This window comes from Acinonyx jubatus, chromosome A3 (genome assembly GCF_027475565.1).
Source record: "Acinonyx jubatus isolate Ajub_Pintada_27869175 chromosome A3, VMU_Ajub_asm_v1.0, whole genome shotgun sequence".
Classification (NCBI taxonomy): domain Eukaryota; kingdom Metazoa; phylum Chordata; class Mammalia; order Carnivora; family Felidae; genus Acinonyx; species Acinonyx jubatus.
Window position 1 is genome coordinate 60,283,967 of NC_069388.1, and position 27,298 is coordinate 60,311,264.

A 27,298-nucleotide genomic window follows, 5' to 3' on the forward strand; every position below is an offset into this window, starting at 1 on the left:
ATTGTCTTCATTATGGCTTTGTCCTTTTAACACAAGGACTCTGCCAAAGGCATGATCCTTCAAATGGGGAATTAGCAGCTTTTCTGCTTACATTGCCTTTGTAGAGCTCTTTATGACTGGTAGGCACCGGAATAGAAAAAATACAATTTGCAAATGGTGATAAAATTTAGAATAAGGTTTAAGGGAACAGGCACCCAGATACAACTTAGATTCTTTTCCTAACCCTTGTCTCATTGTTTGCTATACAAATTCTTGTTTCCTCCCAGCCTTGTGCACGAGTTTCCTTGCAGCTTTCCCTCACCCTTCTCCTGGAGCCAGACCCTGCCAGGCCCTCAAGTACCTGAGACCAGCCAGCCTATGTCTCCAGAGCCTGTCTTAGCTCCAGCTTTCCGTAAGAAGGCTTCCTTCAGCCCTGCCTCCTGCCTTCCCTGTCTCCTCCAGAGGGGAATGGGAAGAAAGCCTGAACCCTCTTTCTTGGCATCTGGTTTCCCTGACTTGGCACCTACAGTGCATGCCACTGTTCCCAACAAAATCAGTTCTGAGCAACCTAGAACCACATCATGCGTTGTCATATGCCTTCACCCTAGTAACACACTTCGGAGCTTTGCCTAAGAAGAGTAAGTTAAAGCAAGAAAACATTCCACGCTCAAAGATGTTTACAGCTGCTGCAGACATATGTTGAGGTGCCTGCCCAGCCCAGCCTCCCTGCTCTGGACACTCTTCCCACCCCCCATCCTCCCTCTGCTGAGGGGCTGGAACAAAGATCATACCCCCTTCTCCAGCTCAGCCAACAGGCTCAGGAATGAACAAGTGACCCACAGAGAGTCACTCAAGCCTCTGAATTAAAAGCCACTCCAGGATGGGGTTGGGTGTTTCAACACAAGATTGTATAGCAAAGGCCATTTCCAGCCTGTGCCTACTGATGTGTGAACAGAGAAAGCCTGAAACAGAGGAGACATGCAGGAAAAAAAATCACAACGATCATGACACTCCAGGAGAAAATGAAAGGGAGAGGGCAGGTGCCTCCCCTGCTCCCGTCTGATGAGCCCCATTTGGTTCCCTTTCCACCGGACGGTCTGTCTGAGCTTGCACCAGCCTCCTGCCTCGGCCCTACCCCAGGTCTTTCGATTTGAACCGGTTTGAAGGTGTCTTCTTCCTTGCAATCAATGAGCCTTAAGACCACATTTTATTGGTAAGACAAAAACACTAGAAATCATGTAAATGCCCAGCTACAAGGGGCTGGTGAAAGAAACATTCCTCCGCAGTGAAAAATATGAAGAATAACTAGACAAATTAACTTTTGCAACCATCTTAGCCAAAACTGTAGGACACGTGATTATATAAAACTCTGGCATTGGTAGAAAAACAAATTTAGTGGAAGGAAACAATGAGCTCCGCATTTGTTGAGCACCTGTTGGGAGTCAGTGCTTGTCTCCTGCGCAGCCCTCCCACTGTTTGATGTGTTTCCAGATGAGACCTGGAAAGGTGAAATGACTTCTTTAAGGTGGCACAGCTCTTGACACCCAAGTGCAGACGTCATCAGCTCGGAGGCTGGATAATCTTCCCCATCCTTTTGCAAGATGCATGCTACGAAGTCTGGACACACACCTGTGAGGACCTGCCAGAGGCTATTTCGGACGGTGCCACTGGTACCACCTGCACACAACTGAAGTCCACCAGCGGTCTCCTGCGGCTTGCTGGTCTTTTTTCTCAATTCTTTTTGGAACCCTTCCTGGTTGGCTTTTTCTAAATTCTTCCAGAATTGAGCAAGTGCCTCAATATCACTTTATATGAAAGCAATTTCAGATAACAGCAGTTTTTCTTAGATTTTTCTGAGCTCAGAACACTTGACCTGAGAGGAAATTACTCGGTGATAGATTTCTGACAGCTTTTTTCCTGTCCCTTTCTTCTCCAAATCTTCAACGCTACCTCCACCCCTCCACCACCCCCTCCCCCCACCCCACCGGTTTCTTCCTGACACTCATCTCCCTTCCTCCTGCCTCAGTCTCCCCCTTCCCAAGGTGAGTGGTGAGCCTGGTGGGTTACCTGGAGGGCCCCTGGCTGGTGTAGGAGTTTCGCCTGGATTCAGCCAGTCGTCTGGTCTCCATGGCGATCTCCTGCTGCAGTTCTGATGAAGTCTCCTCGCAAGGCGAGTGGACCCTAGAAAATCAAATATGCAGCAGGCTAAATTGATTTCAAGCTCATCGCCTCCTGCACACACTCAGGGATGAGATGGCCAGATGCCCTGCTTAATGAGGAAAGCTGCAGACCCCCGTCTTCACTCTGTCAGTCTGTGCTCCAGCAGGATCTGGCAGATCCTGGCTTTTTGGATGAATATGGCTTTTCCTTATTGTTGCATTATATGCTAATTAACTTGGATGTAAATTAAAAAATAAATTAATTAATTTTTAAAAAAGAAGAAATGACAAACAACAACGACAAAAACAAAGCAAACAAACAAACAAAAAACAAAAAAATCATGGCCTTTCCTTTACAGCCAGGCTGACCAGGGAAGGTAGTTTGCCTAGCCACTGCCCATGGACTGGGAGAAGGGGGCAGGCCAGCAGCACCCGGTCCTCATCAGAGCACTGGCAGGGGAGGGGGAGGCGAGTCCCAGTGCCCAGCATCCACACCCACAGCAGCTGTTTCTACACAATGATTCCAGAACAAGAATTCAGTTTCAAACACATCTCTGCATACTGAAATCCTATCTGCTAAGGCTGGACTGTGTGGACACCACAGCGACACCACCTGGGCAGTTATTTGTGTGCTTGCTCGGCAGCTTTCCTAGGAATCCATTCAGTATTTGGTTAAGAGGAGCATCCTGGAATATTGTACGGAATTGGCCTAAATCCCCAAGTGCATTTGTTCAGTGCTTTCATGTGAAAATTCAGTCCCACTGTGCCCTTTTGTCAAAGCCTAACCTCTGTCCCCTGCAGTGCAGAGGTAATTGGGCCAGAGACTCACCTGTGCAATCCAGGATGCAAAGCATGAGTACACAGAGGACACGTGCCCACGACTCAAGATGAGCACCATTCACATCAGCAGAGGCTTGGGGTTTGTTTAACTGCGTGGAATAAGACCAGTGTGTTTGGGCATATTTTTCTTTCATTCCCTGTCTTTTAAAAGCTCCGAGGGCTGAAGTTTGATCAGCCTGATTAAAAGCCAGCCAGGCGTTGGCCCCTAGGGATTTGCACTTCATTCGGAGTCTTGAAGAGCCCAAGCAGGACAAATTAATTCCATCACGTGACCTATTCCAACCTAATCAGCCTTCTTAACAAGGTGGCAACACAGTTGAGGAAGTAAGCAATAATTAATGTCAGGAAAAGGCTCTATCTCTCCCTGGTGAGTGATTAGAAGGGAGAGTCCTGAATCCCAGCCACTGATCTGCTGACTCCTCTTTGTACAACATCCCTGCCGTCTCTAGCAGCAGGGTGCTCACTACTGTCCCATGCCCCATCTGGGCCATCTTTGTAGAAGGTTCTTCCCTCCCTCAGTTTCCACAGACCGAGGCTACCTTTTTTCTGCTGGAACCACACAGAGTCAGGCCACTTCATCTTCCACATGACCACCTCCAATGATGGGGCAGCTGTCACACTGTGCCACATCTGTTTGTCCAGGCTAGAACCCCCAGCTCACCCAGCCATGTCTCCCCAGGTTCAAGGCTCTTCCCCATCATGGTCACGCTCCTGTGAGCAGGTTCCCGAATTCCTGCCCAACTGGGCAAGGACACTGAGAACACTGCTGTTACTGGACCCCACGCCGGACATCTTTGTAAGTTTGTGAGTTCATGTGCTTTTAGTGTCCCCATTATCAACTACCATCAGCCAAAGCCAGTAGTCCTGTAACACGGGCTGCTGCTAAGCCAGAAGGCCCTATCTTGTGCATATACAATTGATCTGTTGGAAGTAAGTGTTGGATCTTTCCATTGATCTGAGTCACCTGATATTTTGGGACCCATGATATGCAGTGGCACCATACTGGCCTTTCCTCCCAAACTCCATCACTTTCACACGCAATACACAAACTATATGCCATTTATTGACTGCTTACTGTATGCCAGACATAGATCTTATCAACTAATTCACATAATCACCCTATAAGAGAGAAAACCGAGGTTCAGAGAAGTTAAGTGACTTCCTCAAGATCATATGGCCAAGTGGTAAAGCTGATTTGAATGGCATTCCATCCCATGTCAAAGCCTGCTCTAATCCACTCCATGAAGCTGCTGTCTATATTTTCATATACAGCACTGATTAAAGAAAAAGCTTAATAGGACATGGCTGAGGACTGAGCCCTGTGGCATGCTGCTAGAGACATGGCTCTGATCCACCTGGCTACACTATGTGGGGGTGGCTCTTTATTTTCAAACCATCTAATTGAATTCTCCCTCTACACCTTTAAAAGACCACTCACATTTTGTGCTGATATGTATGAGACACCTTGTCAGAGGCCCTGCCAAGTGGCAAAGCTGAGATTTGAATGTCATTCGAGAAAGCTCTGATCCCCTTGCCCTTCTAATAATCTGTATATGACAAAGGTGGAATGTGCATTCCAAGGCACCCAGGTCAGTTACTGGAGTAGGGAGCAGTGACAGAAGTGAGTCCATATCTCAAGTCCCTGGATCCTGGCAGCTGGCACATGGTGAGGTTAGGGGAGCAGCAGCCCACAGCTGAACAGGTGTGCTTGGAAGATCTGGAGGCAATCCCGAGGGTGAAGGTGTTCTGTCCCTACCAGCAGATCCTCAGGGAGCTCTGGGCACCAAGAAGTCAGCCTAGCATTTCTGCCTAGTCTGCTTTCTGTTAATTACGTGAGGGCACATCCTGAGAACAGATTTATTTGCATTAGCAGCAAAGGAATCCGTGACATCAGAGCTGGTGAGGATGTGAGGAGGGCAAAACCTGACCCCGGATTCCAAAGCAGGCCTGCTACTGGCAGCAGTGAGGGCTCCTATGTGGGGGCTAGGATCTAGGACACCCACTTGAAGGGCAGGAGGCAGAATGGGGAGCCGGGAGCTCTGGATTCGAATCCCTACCTTAACACCTCTTAGCTAGGTGTTCTGTGGGCTGGTCACTTACCCTCCCTAAAGTTCCCTAGTCTTCAAAAAGGAACTAAGGAAAAATTGGTGATTTTTTTTTTTTTTATCAACTTAAGTATTGTTCCAACAGCCAAATCCAGAAAGGCACATTTAGCTGTGAAGAATAGGGATAGTTTTCTGTGAAGTCAGTTCAAAGCACCTAAAGGGCCTTTTCTTCTTGCTGCATCTCCCCACTTGTTTTTTTGTTATTTTTTGTGTGGGTCTATTTTATTTTATGAAAAAAAATGTTTTAAATATACGTTATTATCAAATTGGTTTATATACAACACCCAGTGCTCATCCCAACAAATGCCCTCCTCAATGCCCAGCACCCATTTTCCCTGTGCCTCTGCCCCACATCTACTCCCAGTTCTCTGTATTTAAGGGTCTCTTGTGGTTTGCCTCTTTTCCGCTCTGTTTGTAACTATTTTTTCCCCTTCCAGTCCTCCATGGTCTTCTGTTAAGTTTCTCAAGATCTACGTAGGAGTGAAAACATATGATATCTGTCCTGTTCTCTGACTGACTTATTTCACTCAGCATAATACCTTCCAGTTCCATCCACGTTGCTGCAAATGGCCAGATTTCATTCTTTCTCATTGCCAAGTAGTATTCCATTGTATATATAAACCACCTCTTCTTTATCCATGTCAGTTGATGGACATTTAGGCTCTTACCATAATTTGGCTATTGTTGAAAGTGCTGCTATAAACATTGGGGTACAAGTGCCCCTACGCATCAGCACTCCTGTATCCCTTGGGTAAATTCCTAGTAGTGCTATTGCTGGGTTGTAGGGTAGTTCTATTTTTAACTTTTTGAGGAACATCCACACTGTGTTCCAGAGCGGCTGCACCAGTTCACATTCCCACCAACAGTGCCAGAGGTTTCCTGTTTCTCCACATCCTTGCCAGCATCTGTAGTTTCCTGACTTGGAGTCCCCACTTGTTTTTTGATGCTTAAAATTCTATGATGTCTTCTAGTTCCAGAGTCTCTACCCTTGTTAAATGCCTGGGGCTATTTATTTTATTTTATTTTTTATTATATGAAATTTATTGTCAAATTAGTTTCCATACAACACCCAGTGCTCATTCCAAAAGATGCCCTCTTCAATGCCCATCACCTACCCTCCCCTCCCTCCCACCCCCCATCAACCTTCAGTTTGTTCTCAGTTTTTAAGAGTCTCTTATGCTTTGGCTCTCTCTCCCACTCTAACCTCTTTTTTTTCTTTTTTTTTTTCCTTCCCCTCCCCCATGGGTTTCTGTTAAGTTTCTCAGGATCCACATAAGAGTGAAAACATATGGTATCTGTCTTTCTCTATATGGCTTATTTCACTTAGCATAACACTCTCCAGTTCCATCCACGTTGCTACAAAGGGCCATATTTCATTCTTTCTCATTGCCATGTAGTACTCCATTGTGTATATAAGCCACAATTTCTTTATCCATTCATCAGTTGATGGACATTTAGGCTTTTCCCACAATTTGGCTATCGTTGAGAGTGCTGCTATAAACATTGGGGTACATGTGTCCCTATGCATCAGCACTCCTGTATCCTTTGGGTAAATTCCTAGCAGTGCTACTGCTGGGTCATAGGGTAGGTCTATTTTTAATTTTTTGAGGAACCTCCACACTGTTTTCCAGAGCGGCTGCACCAGTTTGCATTCCCACCAACAGTGCAAGAGGGTTCCCGTTTCTCCACATCCTCTTGCCTGGGGCTATTTAAATAGTAAACCCAATTAGTTATTCCTCAGAGAAACTGATTTTACCAAGCAGATGGAAGAAGAGATGGAAAGAGAGGAGAACCAAAGTTTGAGGTGACATTTTGAGTCCCCATGGACACACAGTTACTGAAAAAAGGGAGCCACCAATGCAAAAAATGAGGATCCAGAACCGCCCAGAGAAATACAGAGGCAAGAGAGACTGAGAGTCAGGAGCTGTCCTGCCAGGAGCTTGAGGAGAGGCCTGGGGCAAGGACTTGACAGGGACTCATCTGTAAACAAACAATCAGGTCAGGCCAGGACACCCCTGAAGCTGCCGACTGACTGAGACTGACTGACTGTAGTGCTGATACCTTTTCAGGAAGGAGCTCCGTGAAGTTGGTAATCAGCAAGAATAAGAGCAACCAGCACAACACAATGATATGACTGTTTTGAAACACAAGGTAGTTTTCAACTTATGATGCTCATCTTCTAAGTTTTCTTATAAAGGAGAATTCATGTCCATGAGGTAAAGGTCTCCCTTATCACTGGGAGAAGACAGGCTTCTCATCAGAACTGCAGCTTGTCATTAGCTTTGTACTTTGTGGAGCACCTGGTGTCTTCCTCCAGTGACTTTGGGGACGTAAGCGAAGACAAACCTTGGAGAACAAGGGTGGAGAATGTGATATCTTGTTTTTCTTTTCCTCTTCTCCAGCCCTGAGGACCGTGAATGACCGACATGCACTGCCATTGGCCACATGTAACCAGGGAACTAAATTGAGTGCATTTTTGTCTTTAGTCCTAGGGAAGCAGGCTGAAAATGGTTTTCTTTGGTGATAATTGCTTTGGGCTCTGCTCAGAGAGCAGCATGAAGAAGGCTTCTCTTCTGTAGGACACAAACCCCTATGCCCCAAAGCTCGACTAAAATAGCTACACTAGGAGATTGATCTGAGATTTGAGGTGCCCTCGGTTCTAGCTGCAATTCTCTGTAGCAGATTCTGAAATCTTTCCCTACTGCATTATCTTTTCAAATATGCCAGACAGCTCTTAAATAATCAAGTCAACTAAATAGATTTAATAGAAAGGAAAAAAATCAAGACATTTCTATTTCTGGTATTTCCAGGGTATAAACTTGACTTCTGACTTCTTTGTTCAAATGAAATGTTTCCATCCTTCCTTATGGCTTGTCACTAGGAAAATGATCCCAATAATTTAAAAGGAGAAACAGAAACCTGGCTTTCCAATTTAGTGAAAGGGATGGGGACAGGGCTTTCCAATTTGGAGACAGGGATGTCTTAGGGGATGGGGACATGATATCTCCTCCCTCCTGGGGGCATTCAGCAAAGGGTCACAGTGACATGCAGGTTCCCAGAACAGCTTCATTGATATCATTGAGGATAAAGAATGATTAATTTTTTGGTTTTGTTTTTTTTTTTTTTTGAGAGAGACAGAGACAGAGACAGAGACAGAACATGAGTGGGGGAGGGAAAAAAGGGGGAGGGAGACACAGGATCCAAAGCAGGTTCCAGGCTCTGAGCTGTCAGTACAGAGCTCTATGCAGGGCTTGAACCTATGTACTGTGAGATCATGACCTAAGCCAAAGTCGGACACTTAACCTACTGAGCCACCCAGGCTTCCTGAATGATTAATATTTAAGGAAACACATTAGCAATTATTTCTTCCAAGGGAGCCTAGATGGCTGAGTTGGTTAAGCATCTGACTCTTGATTTTGGCTCAGGTCATGATCTTACAATTTGTGAATTTGAGCCCTGTGTCACCCTCTGTGCTGACGGTTCAGAGCCTGCTTGGGACTGTCTCACTGTCCCCCTCTCTGTGCCCCTTCCCTGCTTGTGCGCATGATCACTCTCTCTCTCTCTTGCAAAATTAATAAATAAACATTTTTTAAACCTCAATTTTTTCTCCTATAAGCTTTCTGAATGGATTTGAATTTTAAAGCCAAGATCTATGGTTTGTTCAAGCACCATTTTCTCCCCTAAAATAGTGATTTGAAACTTTAAAATTTTATGTGTATTTGCCAGAGTCCCTTGTTCAAGTAAATCTTATAGGGAAAACTAGTCTGTATATAGACAGATGCTGGGCTGCACTGGGAAGCAGAGGAGGGGCCTGGACTCAGCCTCTGGCCAAACGCTGTTTCACCTTCAGCCTGAACACACATGCTCAATCCTTGGTAGCACCAAGGAACCCATTCTGGAAATTTCCATTTGTTAACCCACTCCTGCTTCCATAAGATAAAGCAAACATCTGTCTTATGAAGGGAGCATTCTTTCTCTCTCTCCTTTTGACATCTCCATAGTGTCTCCATGGGATTCTGTATTAATCTGTCAACAAGCTTTTACCACATCAGTGGTTGGGCAAGTCCCCAGGGCAGGCTCAGTGAGACTGGACTAGTGGTCAGGCTGAGAAAGCATGACTTGGTCACAGGCAGGAAATGGCCAGATCCAGATGTCAGGACAGCTGGAGCTATGTAAGGTCAGAGCAGGAGAAGTCTTCCAGCCTGGAACACCAGGAAAGGACCGCAGGAGGGAGAATCATTTCCAACGCTGACAGTGAGCACTGACTGAGCACTTTCTCACAGCAGGGACTGTGCTGGGAGCTTTCACCTGTTTTAACCTCACTACAGCCCTCTGCGGTCAGTACTAATACATTTTACAGTTGAGGAAACTGTGGTTTGAAACAGCTGCACAATTTTTCGGAGCTGGTCAGTTGCAGAGCCAATGTTCAAACCCAGCCAGTCTGACCCTGAGCCTGTTAGTCATCACGCTGGTCAGGGGATAGGGGATAGGAGGGAGAAGGAAGGGCATATTCCCATCCATGAATATGGCAAATAGTATTGTTGCAGGGAATCAATTCAGAACCCCCCACTGTGTGGCTGACTAATCTTCTGTGTGTACACAAACCCACTGTGAGCCCACAGAGTTCCTTGGAAGCAGAGGCTCATCAGCAGGTATCTGTGTGGCTTAATGAGCTAACAGTTTCTTCTGCAAAGGGTCATCTTCCAGGAGACCTGGTGAGCCCTCTTGGACAGCCCACACATCAGGCTTGGCTAATAGGCCACTGGCTGAGGTAGAGCCAAGACAAGTCAGGCAGAGCTGGACCACAGTGGTTGTCTGGTCAAGAGGGCATTCTGGGCAGGAGCCCCAGCCCACCAACTGGGCCCACCTTCTCTTGAGTATCTCAGTATCTTGAGTGTCTTCTCTTAAGCCCCTGTTGTTGCCTTCTTGGCCCTAGGGAGTCTGTAAGTTCCATGATATGCTCTGATTATGTCCCACTCAAAGCAAAAGGGAGCAATGGGGGAAAGTTCCATTTTACTTCAAATTTTTCCTGATCCTAACAGCCTCTGTCCTTCTCACATTGGGCCCAAGATCCCAGGAGCCCAGTACTGCCCAGGGAGCTTGACTTTATTGTTGTGGACCTTTTCTCCCTTCCACCCCAATCTTCTTTGAACACCCCACCCCCAAAGGTTTATTAGCTCAGATGTGAAAAAGAAGCTATTAATGCATACCAAAGTTTTAAAGCAGTTATGTGTCTTAAGAGTGTTCTTATTTTCTTCTAGATTAAGGGCAATGGCTCAACCTAAAAGAATAAGTCCCCAGTGGCAGGACCCTGATATTGACAGTAGGCCAGTTAGGAGGGAGAAATTTGAGCAGGGTGAGAATTTCTGATGGCCCTAAGTCATAGCAAGATTCCTGGGGCTCCAGTACCATGTTAAAATGGTTGGCAGCAATAAATATCTGTTGGGATGCTTTGAGATATTCCTCCCTTTGCCTGAATCCCAGAATGTAGGGTCCTGGGTCTGCATAGGTTTATTATAATAGGAACTCAAATCTCTTTGGAAATGGTTGTCCATCATTCATGAGCAGTAAACTAAGGTTCTGGTACTAAGAATCTAGACAGAGAAAAAACCAAATGTGCATCTGAGAGAGGGTGTGATATATATAATTGACTGAGGAGAAATGGTGGATGAGGACCTAGTATTGGGGATATGAGCACTGAGAGACTGTCATTGCAGTTTGTGACCATATGATATTCTGCAGATTTCATGGGAGAGAGAAGTTTTCAGTGTGTGTGTGTGTGTGTGTGTGTGTGTGTGTGTGTGTATGCCATATGTGTGTGTATCATATATAACAACAATAATGTAAATATTAGAAATAAGGTTTCTTATAGTTCAACTCAACCAACTTGTTGAGAGTTTAAGAAACCTAAAAATATGTCTATTTGCACCAAATAGGTACTTTCCCATTTCCTCACTGTTATGCTAGGAGCTTGGAAAAGATGATGCTCCATTTTGCAGTTGAAGAAACTGAAGCACAGAGAAATTAAGTGTGTTTTCCCCAATCTACTAAAGCTACAAACAGGGCTAGAAGTAGAACTCAGGTACAGATTTCCTTATGGCTGCTTGCATGTGGTTGATGGGGCTGATGGCTTCACTGGCAAGGCACAGCCCACTCTCTGCAGGCCCATGAGCACAGCATGAATCCTGACCCTCCCCTGGAAGCAAGGGACAGGGCATCTGATTTGTACTACATCCCTAGTGCCCAGGACAATGTCTGGTGCAGAGTCCAACAAATGTTTAATATGTACACAGGAAAATGTTTGGAGAAGTTTGGAGAAGTTTTACAGTAAAATTTAATTTGCTGAATTTGAATCTTCATTTTGTTACCTTTTAGAAGTCACATAACTTTTTGAGCTTCATTTTCCACCTCTCTAAAATGAGTATGAAATGGAAAGCCCATCTCACCTGCTGAGGCCATTTTCAACGTGGTCCAGATCTCTGTCCCTGGTTCTTACAGTAGGGTGGGAGTATTGGGTGCTAATCTTAGCCATCTTCTTGCTTTGTTACATTCAGCTTCAAGGTTGTTGCTGAAACATGAACACAACACAGATCACATCAGGATGAGGAAGCAGCTGCAAACCCACGTTGTTGTGGGTGAGGACTATTTCCCCAGGCAAGCCCTGGCACACACACCCTCTTCCATTTCTCCCATAGTTGCAGCTACACCGTGTTTTAGTTGGGTATTTTTGGACTCTTCTTCCCAGCCTCAAGCACAAGCAAGGTCTTTCACTTTGTGTATGCTCCCATGCCGAAGAGCTGCTCAAACTTATATGCTGATCTAGCAAATGAATGAATGATTGGTGAAGTTGGTATTTGATATAAGAAAGCTAAAATCCTCATGATTCCCTGGAACGATGTGATGTTCCTCTTGACCCTGTTTTTTCTCATTTACTTTTTTTATCTTATAATTTTTCACGTTTTAGTAGCTCCCCCAAATCCCATTTCAAAACAAAACATGAAAAACTAACAATCTTTGACATCCATAAAACCTTTACAACGTAATGTTACACTCAAAACACACTTCGGGGCGCCTGGGTGGCGCAGTCGGTTAAGCGTCCGACTTCAGCCAGGTCACGATCTCGCGGTCTGTGAGTTTGAGCCCCGCGTCGGGCTCTGGGCTGATGGCTCAGAGCCTGGAGCCTGTTTCCGATTCTGTGTCTCCCTCTCTCTCTGCCCCTCCCCCGTTCATGCTCTGTCTCTCTCTGTCCCAAAAATAAATAAACGTTGAAAACAAAACAAAACAAAAAAAAACAACACACTTCATCTCCTTTAATCCTCAAAATAACTTTATCAGATATTTACAATTTTTATCCCCATTTAAAGATGGCTAAATTGAGACTCAGACATATCAAGCAGCTTATCCAGGTTAAAAAAATAGGTAAAACCTGTTGATGGCATGATCCTGGTGCTAGAAATCAGACCATGAATACTCTCCCTTCAGCAAACATTGGAAGGTGCCCCTATGACTGATGAAAGAAGAAAGCTGGTATGAGCACAGGGCTGGTGTGAAGAACACAAAGACTGGGCAGTTCCATCATCCTTGATCAAAGCTCTCCAAGTGGAAGATGAATCCCTGAGTACAGTTTCTCTTAGACAAACACAGGCTCTCTTGAGCAGTCAGATGGCTTAAGTAGAGACTACTCCAGAGACCACTTCAGAGAAAGATGGTGGTTTCTAGAAATAGCCCAGTGACTCACTCTAAGACTAAATTAATTCCATATCCAAATGAAGGTCAGTGCAAGGAGCCCAGAACACTGCACCAAAGGATGGATGTAGTTCCTGCTTATCAAGGTCAATCCACCATGAGTTTACTTAGGGTCAATTGTTGGCTCAAAGGTCTTGGTTCATCTCTGATATTTGATAATTTAAGGCTATGATTTAAATTTTGTACTTTCCCAATAGATCAAAAATAGTTTTGATTTTTAAATACTTTACCCATTTATGTAACAGTTAGTGAATTTCTGGCCGATCACAGGAGATACAAAGAAATATAAGATGAAGACTTCTCTCAAGGATCTTATGGTCCAGCAGGGCAGATGATGGATATCAGAGGATCCTGCAGGTTGTGTTAAGGAGCTTGGGCTTTTACCCTGAGCCCATCAGGGATATGGTCAGATGTGTAATGGCCACTGCAGCTGCATTGGGGAGGACATATTCAGGGAACATAAGTTGGTGTTAAATGAGCAGATAAATGCTGCAGTATCTCAGCGGAGAGAGAATAGTTGCCTGATCTAGGTTTGTGGCAGTGAATCAGATAAATTAAAAAACTTCCCATATAGACAGACTCACTGGTACATGGTCATTGATCAGGTATAGGAGGTGATGAGGAGGTAGGTAATGAGAATGATAGTCTGGGGTGTTGGTGGTCCTACACACTGAGGTAGGGAACTAGGGGAAGAAGTGAGTTTGAGAAAGAGAATGATTCCAGTTTGAGATGTCTATGGAAATTTTAGAGCCAATATGGGAAATAAATGTCTTCCACTAAAAGCAATAAACCCAATTTGAAATCATCCATCCAATGCTTTTTTATTGAGCACTTACTATGTGTGAGACAATATGGAGAGCTAGGGTTTTACAGAGAAGGATATGCATCTCTGTCCTCAAGGAGCTTACAGTCTAGTGGGTTCTAGAGCAAGTCTTAAAAAAGTTTTGGGACTCTGGAGTGCCTGGGTGGCTCAGTCAGTTAAGCATCCGACTTCCGTTCAGATCACAATCTCACGGTTCATGGGGTTGAGCCCTGCATTGGGCTGTGTGCTGACAGCTCGGAGCCAGGAGCCTGCTTTGGATTCTGTGTCTCCTTCTCTCTCTGCCCCTCCCCTGCTCATGCTCTGTCTCACTCTCTCGCTCAATAAAAAAATTGAAAAAAAAAGTTTTGGGACTCTGAAGAAAATCTATCAAATTATTCTTTTTTGTACATTTCCAGGAAAATTCCAGGAGAAAAAGTTCATTGCCTCCAGTCTATGTCCCTTTCCCTCAGCCCTCATCAACTGCACAAATCCTGGCCCCAGATGTCGTTGTATGGAGGCAGCACATCTACCTGCCTGCTATGGAAGGCTACTATATGCCAGAAACAGGGTAGGTACTCATGTAATACCACTCCGTTAACCCTCAGAATAGCCTCTCCCTTTCTTCCCTTTTACAAGTGAAGAAACCAAACAGGTGCATAATTTCCCTAATGTTGCTTATAGCCTGAGCCAGGATTGACAAAGTTCGGTCTGACCCCAGAACCTGATGGTGTAAAATTAATGGGTGGTAAAAAACTGGCATTACCTTTTGGCCTGAGTAGGAGGGGCCCCTGCCTGGGACTCCATGCTTTAAAGGACTCTACTCTGACTCTCCTTCATCCACAGCCCATGAGACCAATGGGACATGCCCACTTACAACCCTGCCTCGTGCTCTAGACTATGCTCTGGGTGCCCAAGACGCCCAAACTGTGGGCTCAGGAAGCTCTAGACTGGTTCTAGAGCCTGCCCAGGCCTCTTCCCAGGTCTGTTTTCCTTCAAAGGGCATCAGTGTGCACTCCCCTAGAGCTACAGGTGGCCAAGGAGCAGCTGTTTGGAGGGAGGAGTGAGTAGAGGCCAGAAGTATGGACTGGGTGTTCACACACATGTGTGAAAGGCCCCTTGTGACATGGGGTGGACACAGGGCAGGCAGAGAAAGAGGCAGGCCATGGATGGTGGACCAGAGATCAAATCTCCCCATGCCACCATGTTCTGAGGCTGAACTCAAAGGGGTCTAAGAACTCTCTATACGAATCTGGTCTCCTGGTCATTGTGAAAGTGATTTTTTTAAGATGGGAGGACAGGGCATGTTTGATTCAACAGTGTACTACCCTGGTCCCTGTCACAGTCATATCTAGCCCTGTACCTCACACCCTTCTTGACCGTTTTTCAGTCCAGCTGTTGCTGTGGAAACCAGCTGTGTGCAGGGTCACCCAGAAGCACTTTGCCTTAGCTACACTGTGGCTGTATGTTCTCCCCCAGAGAACATATGCTAGGATGCTCATGCCATTCTGACAAACATGCAGACCCAGAGGTGCTAGAGAGGTAACCCTGCCTTGGACAACCCTTGACTAACAGAACCCAGGAACCAGGGGTAAATATTCCCTGGTTCTATCTTCTATTCCTCAGGAAGATAATTCAGTGGTTCTCTCCATGGCTCTTTGGAGAAGCCCTGGAAGGATCAAGTCAGTTGCCCAGAGTGGTGATCGGTTTGATAATGTACACTTGCACTGGATTTCCCTTCCTCCCTTGTTTTTTCTTCTGAGACTTCCACTTCTCCTCCTTGGAATCACTCTCTAAATGAACTGTCTGCTTACATGATCTTGTCCAAGGTTCTGGGTTTGGGAAGTGGCTTTTGTTTTTTGTTTGTTTGTTTGTTTTGTTTTGTTTTTGTAGGAGGAGGTGATTCCCTCAGCTAAGAGAATATATATATATATTTTTTAGATATTTAGGTAAATGGTAAGTGGGTTATATGTACTCCTGGTTTAGGCCTCTGAAGGTTGGGCCAGGGAAAAATGTGTGTCATTAAAGGGAAATGTTTGCTTAAGATAGGTCATAAGATCATTTTTTCCCAATTGTTTATAAACATCATAAGCGTCTTTTTTTTAATCATTCTTTTAAAAATTAAAAAAAATGTTTATTTATTGCTGAGAGATAGAGAGAGAGGGAGACAGAGTGTGAACAGGGGAAGGGCAGAGAGAAAGGGAGACACAGAATCTGAAGCAGGCTCCAGGCTCTGAGCTGTCAGCACAGAGCCCGACACGGGGTTCGAACCCATGAACTGTGAGATCATGACCTGAGCCGAAGTTGGACACTTAACAGACTGAGCCCCTCAGGCTCCACAATGGTTGTCTTTTTTAAAAAATTACTTTAAAAATAAGGATCCAAATAAGGCCCACATGTTCTGATTGCTGATTGGTACTTTTTAAAGTTTTTCATGCATTTCTCTTCTTCCTCATTGTGGAAGAAACATAATTGTACTCCCGAGTTTGCTATAGTATGAATTTTTTGCCAATTCCAACTTGACAATGTTTTCTGTAAACTGGCAGTTGCACTCAGAGATATGGTCAAATTTGGGTTCAATTTTTTTTGCAAGAATATTTCTTTGTGTGATGTTAGCAGCCACTGATGATTATTGCCTGGACATATGCTTTCATTACGAGTTGCAAATTGGTGACATTCTATCATTTCTTCTTCAGCGATTAGCTGACATATTCTTAAATAAAATGTAACTTATTTGGCTGTTCAGTGGTACCGTTCATACAGGAATTGTGGAGTAAACAATTATTTTCCCCTTGTTTACCAGTTTTTAAGTCATAACATCCTAAGTGATTCCCCAACTGCCCTGTGAATTTTCACATTTCCTGGCCCAGACAAACTCTAGAACTCACAGATGAGATCATGAAATTACAATCAGTGATCCTGAGGCACCTGCTGAAAATGAAAACTGCCACCCAGCCAGGGCCCCCTGAGTGTGAGGCACTTGCATATCCATTACTCATTAATCCTTAAGAGACCCAAAAGGTAATAAATAGTAACACTGGTTTTGCAGATGAGGAAATGCAGGCTTGGGTCTGTCTGTCCCTGAAACCCATGTAGTGCTTTCTTTTGTTTATCACACCCACTGCAGGATATTAGAAATGCACAAATAAAATTTTAATTTTCAAGCACAGGAAGATGTGTCCTGCCAACTACCAGGGTGACCTTGAAGTGGATCCTAGGTGTGAGTCTAAGAGTGATTTGTGAGCATCTCTCAAACAAATGTGAGTTTTCTGGGGCTTGACTGAGGAACTAACAACACATCACTTCAGACAATTATCTCTCTTTTTTTTTAACAACATTACTAAATCCAGCATGTTTTCTTCCCCCCAACACACTTACTGACTCCTTCCATGTCCCAGGCATCATACTTGGCCCTGAAGATTATGAAGAAGAGGAAGATAGGTCTCTGTCTTTGAAACACAAAACTGCATGGGGGAAACACGAATGGAAACAGGGAGGGGGGTAGAATACAGAGGTGCTGAAATAGAGATAGAGGCATGGTGGGGAGCAGTATGGAAGGGGGGGGCACTAATTCTGCCTCAGGGACCACTGAGGTCTGAGGAGGCTTCTCATGAGGGGCATTATTTCATGTTATTCAACATTTACCATGTGTTGGCCATGAATAACATGTATTTCATGTTATTCAACATTTACCATGTGTGCACAATTAAGAATTTGATTGTGATATCTGTGCTCTGGTGCCTACCTTTAACCTCCTTTGCTCTTGGCCTGGACACCTAGGTAGGTCAGGAATCTAACATACCTCACCTGTACTCCGGTTGTTCTCATACTTTTCTCATTCCTTTATTAACTCCAAAAGATTTAAGGGCTAGAACTATTTTCTTTTACTTAAAAAATATTTTATTCTCCTAAACACCAGCATATATACACATAGTGGGTAATCAAATTGGGTGGCATAAATGGAGGAACAGGTGAGTACTTGCAATGATGACACTAATAATGGCAGTATATTTGCTGAACATTTACACTCTGCATGGTACTGTTCTAATAACTTTAAATGTTATTTAAACTCACTTGATTCTCACAATGCTCTGTGAATGAGTCACACTGAACATTTCTGTCTTGTTTAGAAATGGATGGGACTTTATAAGGGAGAAAGCGAGTAAGCAACAAACGAGGTCAAGACATGTAAAGCCCTTTCTTATAAACTAAAATGTGCTTCTGGAAAAAAATCTTGGTCCCCACTTACGATGACTAACTATACTAAAAAAAAAAATTGTCCATGTTCTGTCCTTTTCTATTATGGTTTAAACATGAATACCAGTCCTGGTTCAATTTGTGTCATTTAAAACCTTATCATTTCCCAAGCCCTAAATGCAGCTGAGACAATAGAGAGGTGCCAAGAGCCCAAGATGCACACTCCTCTGACCCACTGGAGGTTATCTGAGTTATCATTGTCTTTGGTTATGACACCTATGCAGCCAGGGGCTGGAGGGTTCCATTAGTGAGGCACCGAGTCTAGAACAAAGCCATGCCAAAAAGACAACCCCAACCAGAGGACAGCCCCACAGCCTGATGGACAGGCACACTGGGCACAAGTCTTTATTTTCTCCAGCTGAGACAGATCACTTTTACCACCTAAGATCTTCAATCTTCTCAGAAGTAATATCTCTCTGGGTTTCATTCATTTCAGTTCTCCACAACTCAACTTTCTCAGCATCACTTGGGCAAAAGCACTCAGCAAATTCTCAGTAAATGTGAAGTTGGACAGGCTCACTTTGTCAAATTAAAAGCCAAAGATAAGTCAATAACTCCCACAGGATCTACATGTCTTGGAACTTCATCCAAAGTTGGATTGCCTCTCCCTTCTTCCCCTATCCCATCTGGAAACTGCAGGATGAAAGGAAAATATCCAATGCTAAGCCACTTAATCACTCTGAGACCTGTGAACCAGTCCACAGAACAAACACAAAGGACAGAACAGACATTACTATAGGCAATGATGAAGGTTGTGTATTTTTAAGCAGCCCTAGGCTTATGTAGGGGGAAAGCACTAGTAAAATACCTTTTGTTTGAGACAAATGGCATTGGAAAGACAATATAGGTGGTCAAGAGCACTGTACTGAGAGAAAGAAAAGCTGGATCTCTTCTTAGCTCAGCCTACAATTTGGGCTAGTGACCAGCATTGTAGTTTCTTTATACATTGATGAACATGGACTTATTGCAAATGAAATTTTCCACAGAAACTCAATGAATAAAGCATTTACGTATATATTTTATTTAAATGTATTTGAGAGGTGCCTGGGTCAGTTGGTTAAGCTGCCGATTTCAGCTCAGGTGATGATCTCACAGTTCGTGGGTTTGAGCCCCATGTCGGGCTCTGTGCTGACATCTCAGAGCCTAGAGCCTGCTTCAGATTCTGTGTCTCCCTCTCTCTGCTCCTCCCCCATTATGCTCTGTCTCTCAAAAATAAATAAATGTTAAAAAAATTTAAAAATAAATGTACTTGAAAACATTTATAAAGATAATTAGTGAGTGTTTACCTCCTTTCCAAAAGTGAAAATACTAATTCAAAAAGATCTATGCACCCCTATGTTCACTGCATTATATACGATGGCCAGGATAAGGAAGCAACCTATGTGTCCATCAATAGATGAATGGGCAAAGAAGATGCAGAATATTATTCAGTCATAAAAAATGAGATCTTGCCATTTGTGACAACATGGGTGGACATCAAGGGTATTATACTAAATAAGAAAGAGAAAGACCGTGCTCACTTTGGCAGCACATATACCAAAATTGGAATGATACAGAGAAGATTAGCATGGCCCCTGTGCAAGGATGACATGCAAGTTTGCTAGGAATTTACCCAAGGGATACAGGAGTGCTGATGCACAGGGGCACTTGCACCCCAATGTTCATAGCCACACTTTCGACAATAGCCAAATTATGGAAAGAGCCTAAATGTCCATCAGCTGATGAGTGAATAAAGAAGTTGTAGTTTATATACACAATGGAATACTACTCGGCAATGAGAAAGAATGAAATCTGGCCTTTTGTAGTAACATGGATGGAACTGGAGAGTGTTATGCTAAGTGAAATAAATCATACAGAGAAAGACAGATACCATATGTTTTCACTCTTATGTGGATCCTGAGAAACTTGACAGAACACCATGGGGGAGGGGAAGGAAAAAAAAGTTAGAGAGAGGGAGGCAAACCATAATAGACTCTTACAGACTGAGAATAAACAGGGTTGATGGGGGGTGGGAGGGAGGGGAAAGTGGGTGATGGGCATTGAGGAGGGCACCTGTTGGGATGAGGACTGGGTGTTATATGGAAACCAATTTGACAATAAATTTCATATTTAAAAAATTGAAAAAAAAGAAAGAGAAAGACAAATATCATATGATTTCACTTACATGTGGAATCAAAAAACAAACAAAAAAATAGAGACCCATAAATACAGAGAAAAACTGATGGCTGGTGGGGGGTGGCAAAATGGGTGAAGGGGAGTAGAAGATATAGCCTTCCAGTTATGGAATGAATAAGTCATGGGGATAAAAGGTAAAGCATAGGGACTATAGTCAATAGTACTATACTAGTGTAGTATGGTGACAGATGATGTTACACTTGTGGTGGGCATCACATAATGTATAGAGTTGTCAAATTATTATGCTGTACACCTGAAGCTAATGTAACATTGTGCATCAACTACACTTCAATTAAAAAATAAAGACATGGGTTCCCTGGGTGGCTCAATCATTTGAGCCTCTGACTCTTGATTTTGGCTCAGGTCATGATCTCAGTGTTGTGGGATTGAGCCTCACATCAGGCTCTGTGCTGGGCATGGAGCCTGCTTGTGATTCATCCTCTCTCTCTCTTTCTTTCTCTCTCTCTCTCTCTCTCTCTCTCTAAAAAAAAAAAAAAAGACAATCAGTGGGACACACGTTAATTTTGACCATGATTTCCAGTGTATTAAAATTTAGTAGGGATGGGGCACCTGGGTGGCTCAGTTGGTTAAGCATCTGACTTGGGCTCAGGCCATGATCTTGCAGTTGGTGAGTTCGAGCCCCATGTCAGACTCTGTGTGGACAGCCTGGAGCCTGCTTTGAAATCTGTGCCTTCCACCCTCTCTGCCCCTTCTCCTTCTCCCGCTCATGCTCTGTTTCTCTCTCCTTCAAAAATAAGTAAAAACAAGAAAAAAAATTTAAAAAAATTTGGTAGGGGGCACATGTCAATGTTATCTTTATTTGGGTTCTTTAATTATTTAAATATACATAAAGAAACTTAAAGTGTGCACAGAAAACCTTAGGGAACTCTGTGGAACAGAGCTGAAAACCAAGGCCCAGTTGATCATGAAAGGTCCTTCCATTTCAAAAGTTTCATGATGGAACAGAACTGTAGAATGCAAATATTGTGTCTAAAGGTCCTCTCATTGTTTGTGCATGAATGTGATCCTATTGGAAGAAATAAAAACATTCTAGAGCTCCAAAAGCAGAAATGACAAAACTCTATAATGTCAAAATTCTCTGGACGTGGTACAATATAACTTGAATATCAGAACTTATATGAGAGGGCACTTTGAAAATTACATTATGATGTAAAGATCCTCAACAAAATACTAGTGAACAAAAATCCAGTCACATATCATGATTAAGTGATATGTGTCCCAAGAATGCAAAGTTGATCTAACACCCAAAATCAACCAATGTAATACACCATATTAATTAAATGGCAAAAACTACATGATGAGTGCAATAGACATAAGAAAATCATATGACAAAATCCAACATGCTTTCATGATAAAAACAATCAACAAAGTAAGAACAAAAGGAAATTTCCTTAAACTGATAAAGGGCATCTTGACAAAACCACAGCTAATGTCACAGTTAAAGGTGCAAGACTGAATGCTTTCCCCTAAAATCAGGAACAGGACAAAGATATTCACTCTTATCACCTCCATGCAACATTGTACTGCTAACCAGGGCAATTAGACAAGAAAAAACAAAACAAAACAAATAAAAGCATCCAGATTGGAAAAGAAAAAGTAAAATTATCTCTATTTGCAGATGACATGATCTGGTATATTGGAAATCTTAAGTAAACCACCAAAAAACTATTAGAATTAATAAATAAGATTAGTAGTGTGGCAGTATACAAGTCAGCATACAGAAATCAAATGTATTTCTATACATTAGCATTGAATAATAATACAATGAAGTTAAGACAACAATCCCATTTTTTAAGTTTATTTATTTTGAGATAGAGCATGCAAGTGGGGGAGGGGCAGAAAGAGAGAAGAAAGAGAATCCCAACCAGGCTCTGTACTGTCAGTGCAAAGCCCAACTCAGGGCTCAAACTCACGAACAGTGAGATCATGTCCTAAGCCATAGTCGGATGTTCAATCAACTCAGGTGCCCCAACAATCCCATTTATAATAGCAGCATAAAAGAACAAAACACCTAGGAAATTTAACCTAAGAAATTAAAGATTTGTACACTGAAAACTATGAAACATTGTTGAAAGAAATTGAAGATATAAGCAATTGGAAAGATAGTTCCTGCTCATAGATTGGAAGGATTAATATTATTAATATGGTGTTGACTCTCCAAATTATCCACAGATTCAGTGCAATCCTTATCAAAATCCCTGCTGGAGTTTTTGCAGAAATTGACAAGCTGATCCTAAATTTACATGGAAATTCAAGGGACACAAATAGCCAAACAATCTTGAAATCTTGAAAAAGAAGAACAAAGCTGGAGAACTCACACTTTCAGATTTCAAAACCTATTGCAAAGCTATAAAAATCAAGATAGTGTGGTTCTGGCATAAGGATAGGTATATAGATTAATGGAATATAATTCAGAGTCCAGAAATAAATCCCACATTTACAATCAATTGGAAATCAATGGAAAAAAGAATAGTCTGCTTAACAAATGCTGGAAAAACTGAATATCCATATGCAAAAGAATATACACCATACACAAAAATGAACTCAAAATGGATCATAGGCTTACATGTAAGGGCCAAAACTATAGAATTCCTAGAATAAAACACAGTCTTCATGGCCTTGGGTTAGGCAATGGTTTCATAGATATGACACCAAAAGCATAAATGAAAAGAGAAAAACAATAGATTATACTCCATCAGAATAAAAAACCTCTGCATCAAATGACACCATCAAGAAAGTAAAAAGACAACCCATAGAATGGGAGAAAATATTCTAAAATCATGTATTGGTAAGGTATATATATATAAAGAATATATAAAGAACAGTTACAACTCAATAATAAAAAGACAAGCTAATTAAATATTGGGAAGAGGATTTGAATAGGCATGTCTCTGAAGAAGATACATGGTCAACAAGCACATGATTATAAGCATATTTAATCATGGGGAAATGCAAATCAAAACTATGATGAGATACCTCTGCATACCAACTACAATGGCTATAATAGAAATACAGACAATAACAAGGGTTAGTAAAGATATGGAGAAACTGGAATCCTCATACACTACTGGTAAGAATGTAAGTGTACAGTCACTTTGGAAAACAGTGGGGCAATTCCTCAAAATGCTGAACATAGTTGCCATATGACCCAATAATTCTACTCTTAAGGATATACCTAAGAGAAAGGAAAACATATATCCACACAACAACTTATACATGAATATTCATAGCAGCATTATTCGTAATAGCCCCAAAGTGGAAACAACCTAAATGTCCATCAGCTGATAACTGGATAAACAAAATGTGGTATATATACATAGTGAACTGTTATTTGGCAATGAAAACGAACAAAATACTGATACATGCTACAACATGGATGAACCTTGAAAGCATTATGTTAAGTGGGAGAAGCGAGACACAAAAAGCCACATGTTGTATAATTCCATTTATATGAAACGTCCGGAATTGGCAAATTCACTGGGATAGAAGGTAGATTAGTGGTTGCTTGGGGAAAGGGTTGGGATAGGGGGTGGCCAGAAAAAAAGAGTGACTGCTAACAGCTACAGGGTTTCTTTTGGAAGTGTTGAAAAATTTTAAAATTATATTGTGGCGATGACTGCACCACTCTGAAGATTACTAAAAAGCACTGAAATGTATACTTCAAATGGATGACTTTTATGGCCTATGAACTAATTCTAAAAAAGTAATGTTAAATATAATAGCAAAGCTGCTTTTAAAATGCAAAACTAACAATATCTGCTATAAGAAACTCGCAAAATATAAGTGTAATAAAGGGAGAAATGTCAAAATATCACATTAATAATAATGATATTGGTCACATTGTTGAGGGCTCACACTATGCCAAGGACTGATCCACAGTTTCACATGCTTCACATGGACAAACTCATTTAATCCCCACAATCACCCTACGAGGTAAGTTATTATCCCTATCGTACAGTTGAGTAAACCAAGGTGCATGTTTCGCACAGTTAGGACTATTGCAGGCAATTAAGTCCTAGAGCCTGCAAAGTCAATCTCCTGCCTCTCAAGAAACAAGCCCAATTTCTGGGACTGGTAGGTATCAAAGCCGCCTCCATCTTCCTGATAAAGATCCAAAAGGGCAGCTCAGTTCTTAGACCATGAGGGTGTATCCAGAAGCTCAAATTGAGCTTTGAGGTGATGAGGGGAAATGGAGTTCAGAATTCATGTTCTCCCCTTTCTGCGGAGTGGAGGATAGGCAAACCCATGAATGTCCCCACACCAAGATATGAAGAGAGAGTTTGAATTAATGTTGTTGTGTCTGGCTTCCCAAGGAAACTTTGAGTGGCTGTGAGGTGGATTTCTCTCTCTTCTGAACTCTATGCATTTTTATAACGCAAGCAAAGGCAAGTTTGCATACGCCAGGTGCAGATTTTCAATTCCTGTCTGAGAAAAAATTAACATTGTTCCCAAGAACAGGAAGAGATTTGGGATGAAAGGATCTGAATTTGTAACAAGGTTATTAATTATGTTACTCAACCACCAGACAGAGGCCTGTCTCATGCCTAGAAAGTGTCCTGGTCTTCTGCAGAGATGACTCGGAATTAATGGGGACTCTGGTTTCCTCCTCCACTTTAAGTGTACTCAGTTTCTAAGTGATTTGCAATAAGATTCAGCTGCTCACATTGAGATTCCAAGAGAATGTAACTGCTTTCCAGATGTTGCTAGACCTGGAGAACCCATATGTCTGTAGCCAGCCCTACAAATGCTCTCCTCAGAATTCCGTCCCCCCCCCCCCAACACACACACACACACACACACACACACACACACACACACACAGCCAGGGCAAACAAGGCCAGGCAAGGAACCTCCCTTCCCTCCCCAAGGACCTGTTTCACCGAGCCTAGCTGTGGGCACAGAGGTAAACTGTTGTTTTTTTAAATTAATTTTTGTGATGTGATTATAAAAGTAATATGCTGTCATTATGAAAAATAATAAGATGTTCATATCTAACTTTGATCAATCATTGTACAGGTGCTGTACCCAGGAATTCACTCCAATTACCTTCACTTACTCCCAACAACCCACTGAAGCAGGTATTATAACTATTACTTGCAATTTACATATGAAGAAACTGAGACTCCGAATGGTTGAATAACTTGTTCAAAGTCATCTAGTGGCAGAACACGCAAACAAAAGCCTGTTTGAATTTAACCCCTACAGAGCATTGTTATAATGCAAGAGAGAGGGAATGTGTGAAATCTGCAAAAGAGGGCAAATAAAGTGCTGTGGGGACTAGATGAAGTCCAGGGTGCAGTGTGTGAGGGTGCGGCATAGCCATGGAAGAGTGTCATTGGTACAAAACTATACTGAATGGCACTAGCCCAACTACCTCAAAATTTCCCCCTCTCCCCTGAGCCCTGTCTTGCCAACACCACGAATGACACCCAAGCCAACTGATGACCCAGCAAGAGCCTCCACTCCTCCTCCTTCCTCACTTCCCCAGATCACAAATCCCCAAGTCCTGTCACTTACATCACCTGTCCCCTGTGTCCCCTTCCACTCAGTCATTCACTAATCCAGAAATGAAGCGAGGGTGAGCATCCTGGCCTCTTCTTCCCCCACTCTGTCCAGACCCTGGCCTCCCTCCCCAGGATTGTTGAAATAATTGTCTCACGTCTGTAATCCATCCAAGGCTTGGCACTTAGGAGGTTCTCAGTGGGTATGGAATGACTGATTGAATGAATGAATCTTCTGCACTAACACCAGGGTCTTTATAAAAGGTAGTTTGAATCACATAACTCAGAAACTTTTAGAGATTGCCTGTTTTCTCCAGCATGCAGTCTTAACCTAACATTCAAGAGTTTTCATAACCTGGATCTTATCGGCCTAAAGGGGTAGCTCCATTCAAACCAAATTACTCATGCTTTCCTGAAGCGTGTCATGAATTTTCTTGTCCCTCCTATTGGCAGGCTCACCCAATCTCACCTTTGGCCTCCTGTATTTCTCGGTCTCCCTTCCAGGCCAGGTGAGGACTGAATAACAGGCTCTGGCAAGTGGACTTGTCCCATGATGCAGAGTCCCCCAGTTCCTCCTAACCTCAGAAATTGCAAAAGCGATGAATGGGCTAGCCCCTGAGAGGTTCTGTATGTTACCAGAGTAGGACCTACCCTCTCCTGATGACTCCACACATCTTTGGTCCTACTCATCCCTCTGCTTAGAGAGAGGTTTTCCCTCTTTCTTGCCAGTTGAAATTCGTATCATCCTTTAAGTTTCAACTCCTGTATGTCCTCCCCTGGGAGTCAGTCACTCGCACCTCTCTCTACTTTCCGGGCATTATTATCACCTCTATTTCAGTCCAGAGCAGAGCCCAGTTAACAGAGAATGTAAGGGCTTGTCTCCCACACTACACTGTGATGTCCAGAGAGCATGGACTGTGTTTGTTTAAGTAATTCTATCTCCCACGGACTTAGCCTTGTGATTTGTACTCAGGAGTAGTTAGTGTGCACCTGATAGTAATTAGGTCAGAGGGAAAACTATTTACCCCTTGGTCTCAGTGTATGCAGCTGGGCATGGAGAATAAAACTTGACCCCTCTGAACCTGGAGGGCACAGTGGTTGGCAGGGATTAGAGAAGATTTCAGGTGAAGAGGCCTCTAGGCAGGGCATGAGTATGTGTTTGTGTGTGTGTGTGGGGGGGGTCTTCACCCTGGTCATTGCCATCCTTCTCCCCACTCCTCCAGGAAACCCACAGCCTCTGCACAGTTTGGGGGAGTTAAGGAAGAGCCTCTACAGCTTCCAACTGTTTACCTCCTGGGTACCATGGCGACGGGAGATTGGTCACCATGGCAACCATTATTAACCAGGCAGAGCAACTGCTGGCAGATAGTGAATGAGGACAGAAAAGGCAAAAAAAGGGCATATCAAAGGCATGGGGCACATGCAGTCCTGGCCAAAGTCCCACCTAAAGTGACTGAGATCTTGCTCTGACCAGTCAGTTACCCACAGAGCAGCCATTCACTCTATCCTGGCATCCTGCGCCCAGCAAGGACCCCATTTACAGCTGAACAGAGGATGAGGAGGAAAAGTGCATGTGCTTGGGCATTCATGTGAAGAAAGGGCCCCATTCCTGCCAAAAAGGAGCTCCCACCAGCTCAGCAAAATCCCAATGGGGTTCCCTGGCCTGGCAGAATTTTCAAGAATCCATGACTTTGTCATACAAGACCTGGTACAGAG

At 43.2% G+C, this 27,298-nt stretch overlaps 1 protein-coding gene and 1 non-coding gene across 5 annotated transcripts in view; one reads left to right on the forward strand and one right to left on the reverse strand.

Moving 5' to 3' along the window:
• Positions 1 to 27,298, reverse strand: part of CNGA3 (cyclic nucleotide gated channel subunit alpha 3) — a 74,072-nt gene that overhangs the window by 19,796 nt on the left and 26,978 nt on the right. For all 4 annotated transcript variants that reach the window (XM_053200485.1, XM_027072612.2, XM_053200486.1 and 1 more), the window contains 2 exons: positions 11,530 to 11,651; positions 2,047 to 2,160 (listed from right to left, as the gene is read on the reverse strand). In XM_053200485.1, the coding sequence (XP_053056460.1) occupies positions 2,047 to 2,160; positions 11,530 to 11,615 (200 nt within the window). In that variant the 5' untranslated portion in view covers positions 11,616 to 11,651. The remainder of the gene's footprint in view (positions 1 to 2,046; positions 2,161 to 11,529; positions 11,652 to 27,298) is intronic.
• LOC113603320 (U6 spliceosomal RNA) lies at positions 19,398 to 19,506 on the forward strand. The gene has a single exon (XR_003424900.1). It is a non-coding gene; the product is annotated as a U6 spliceosomal RNA (small nuclear RNA).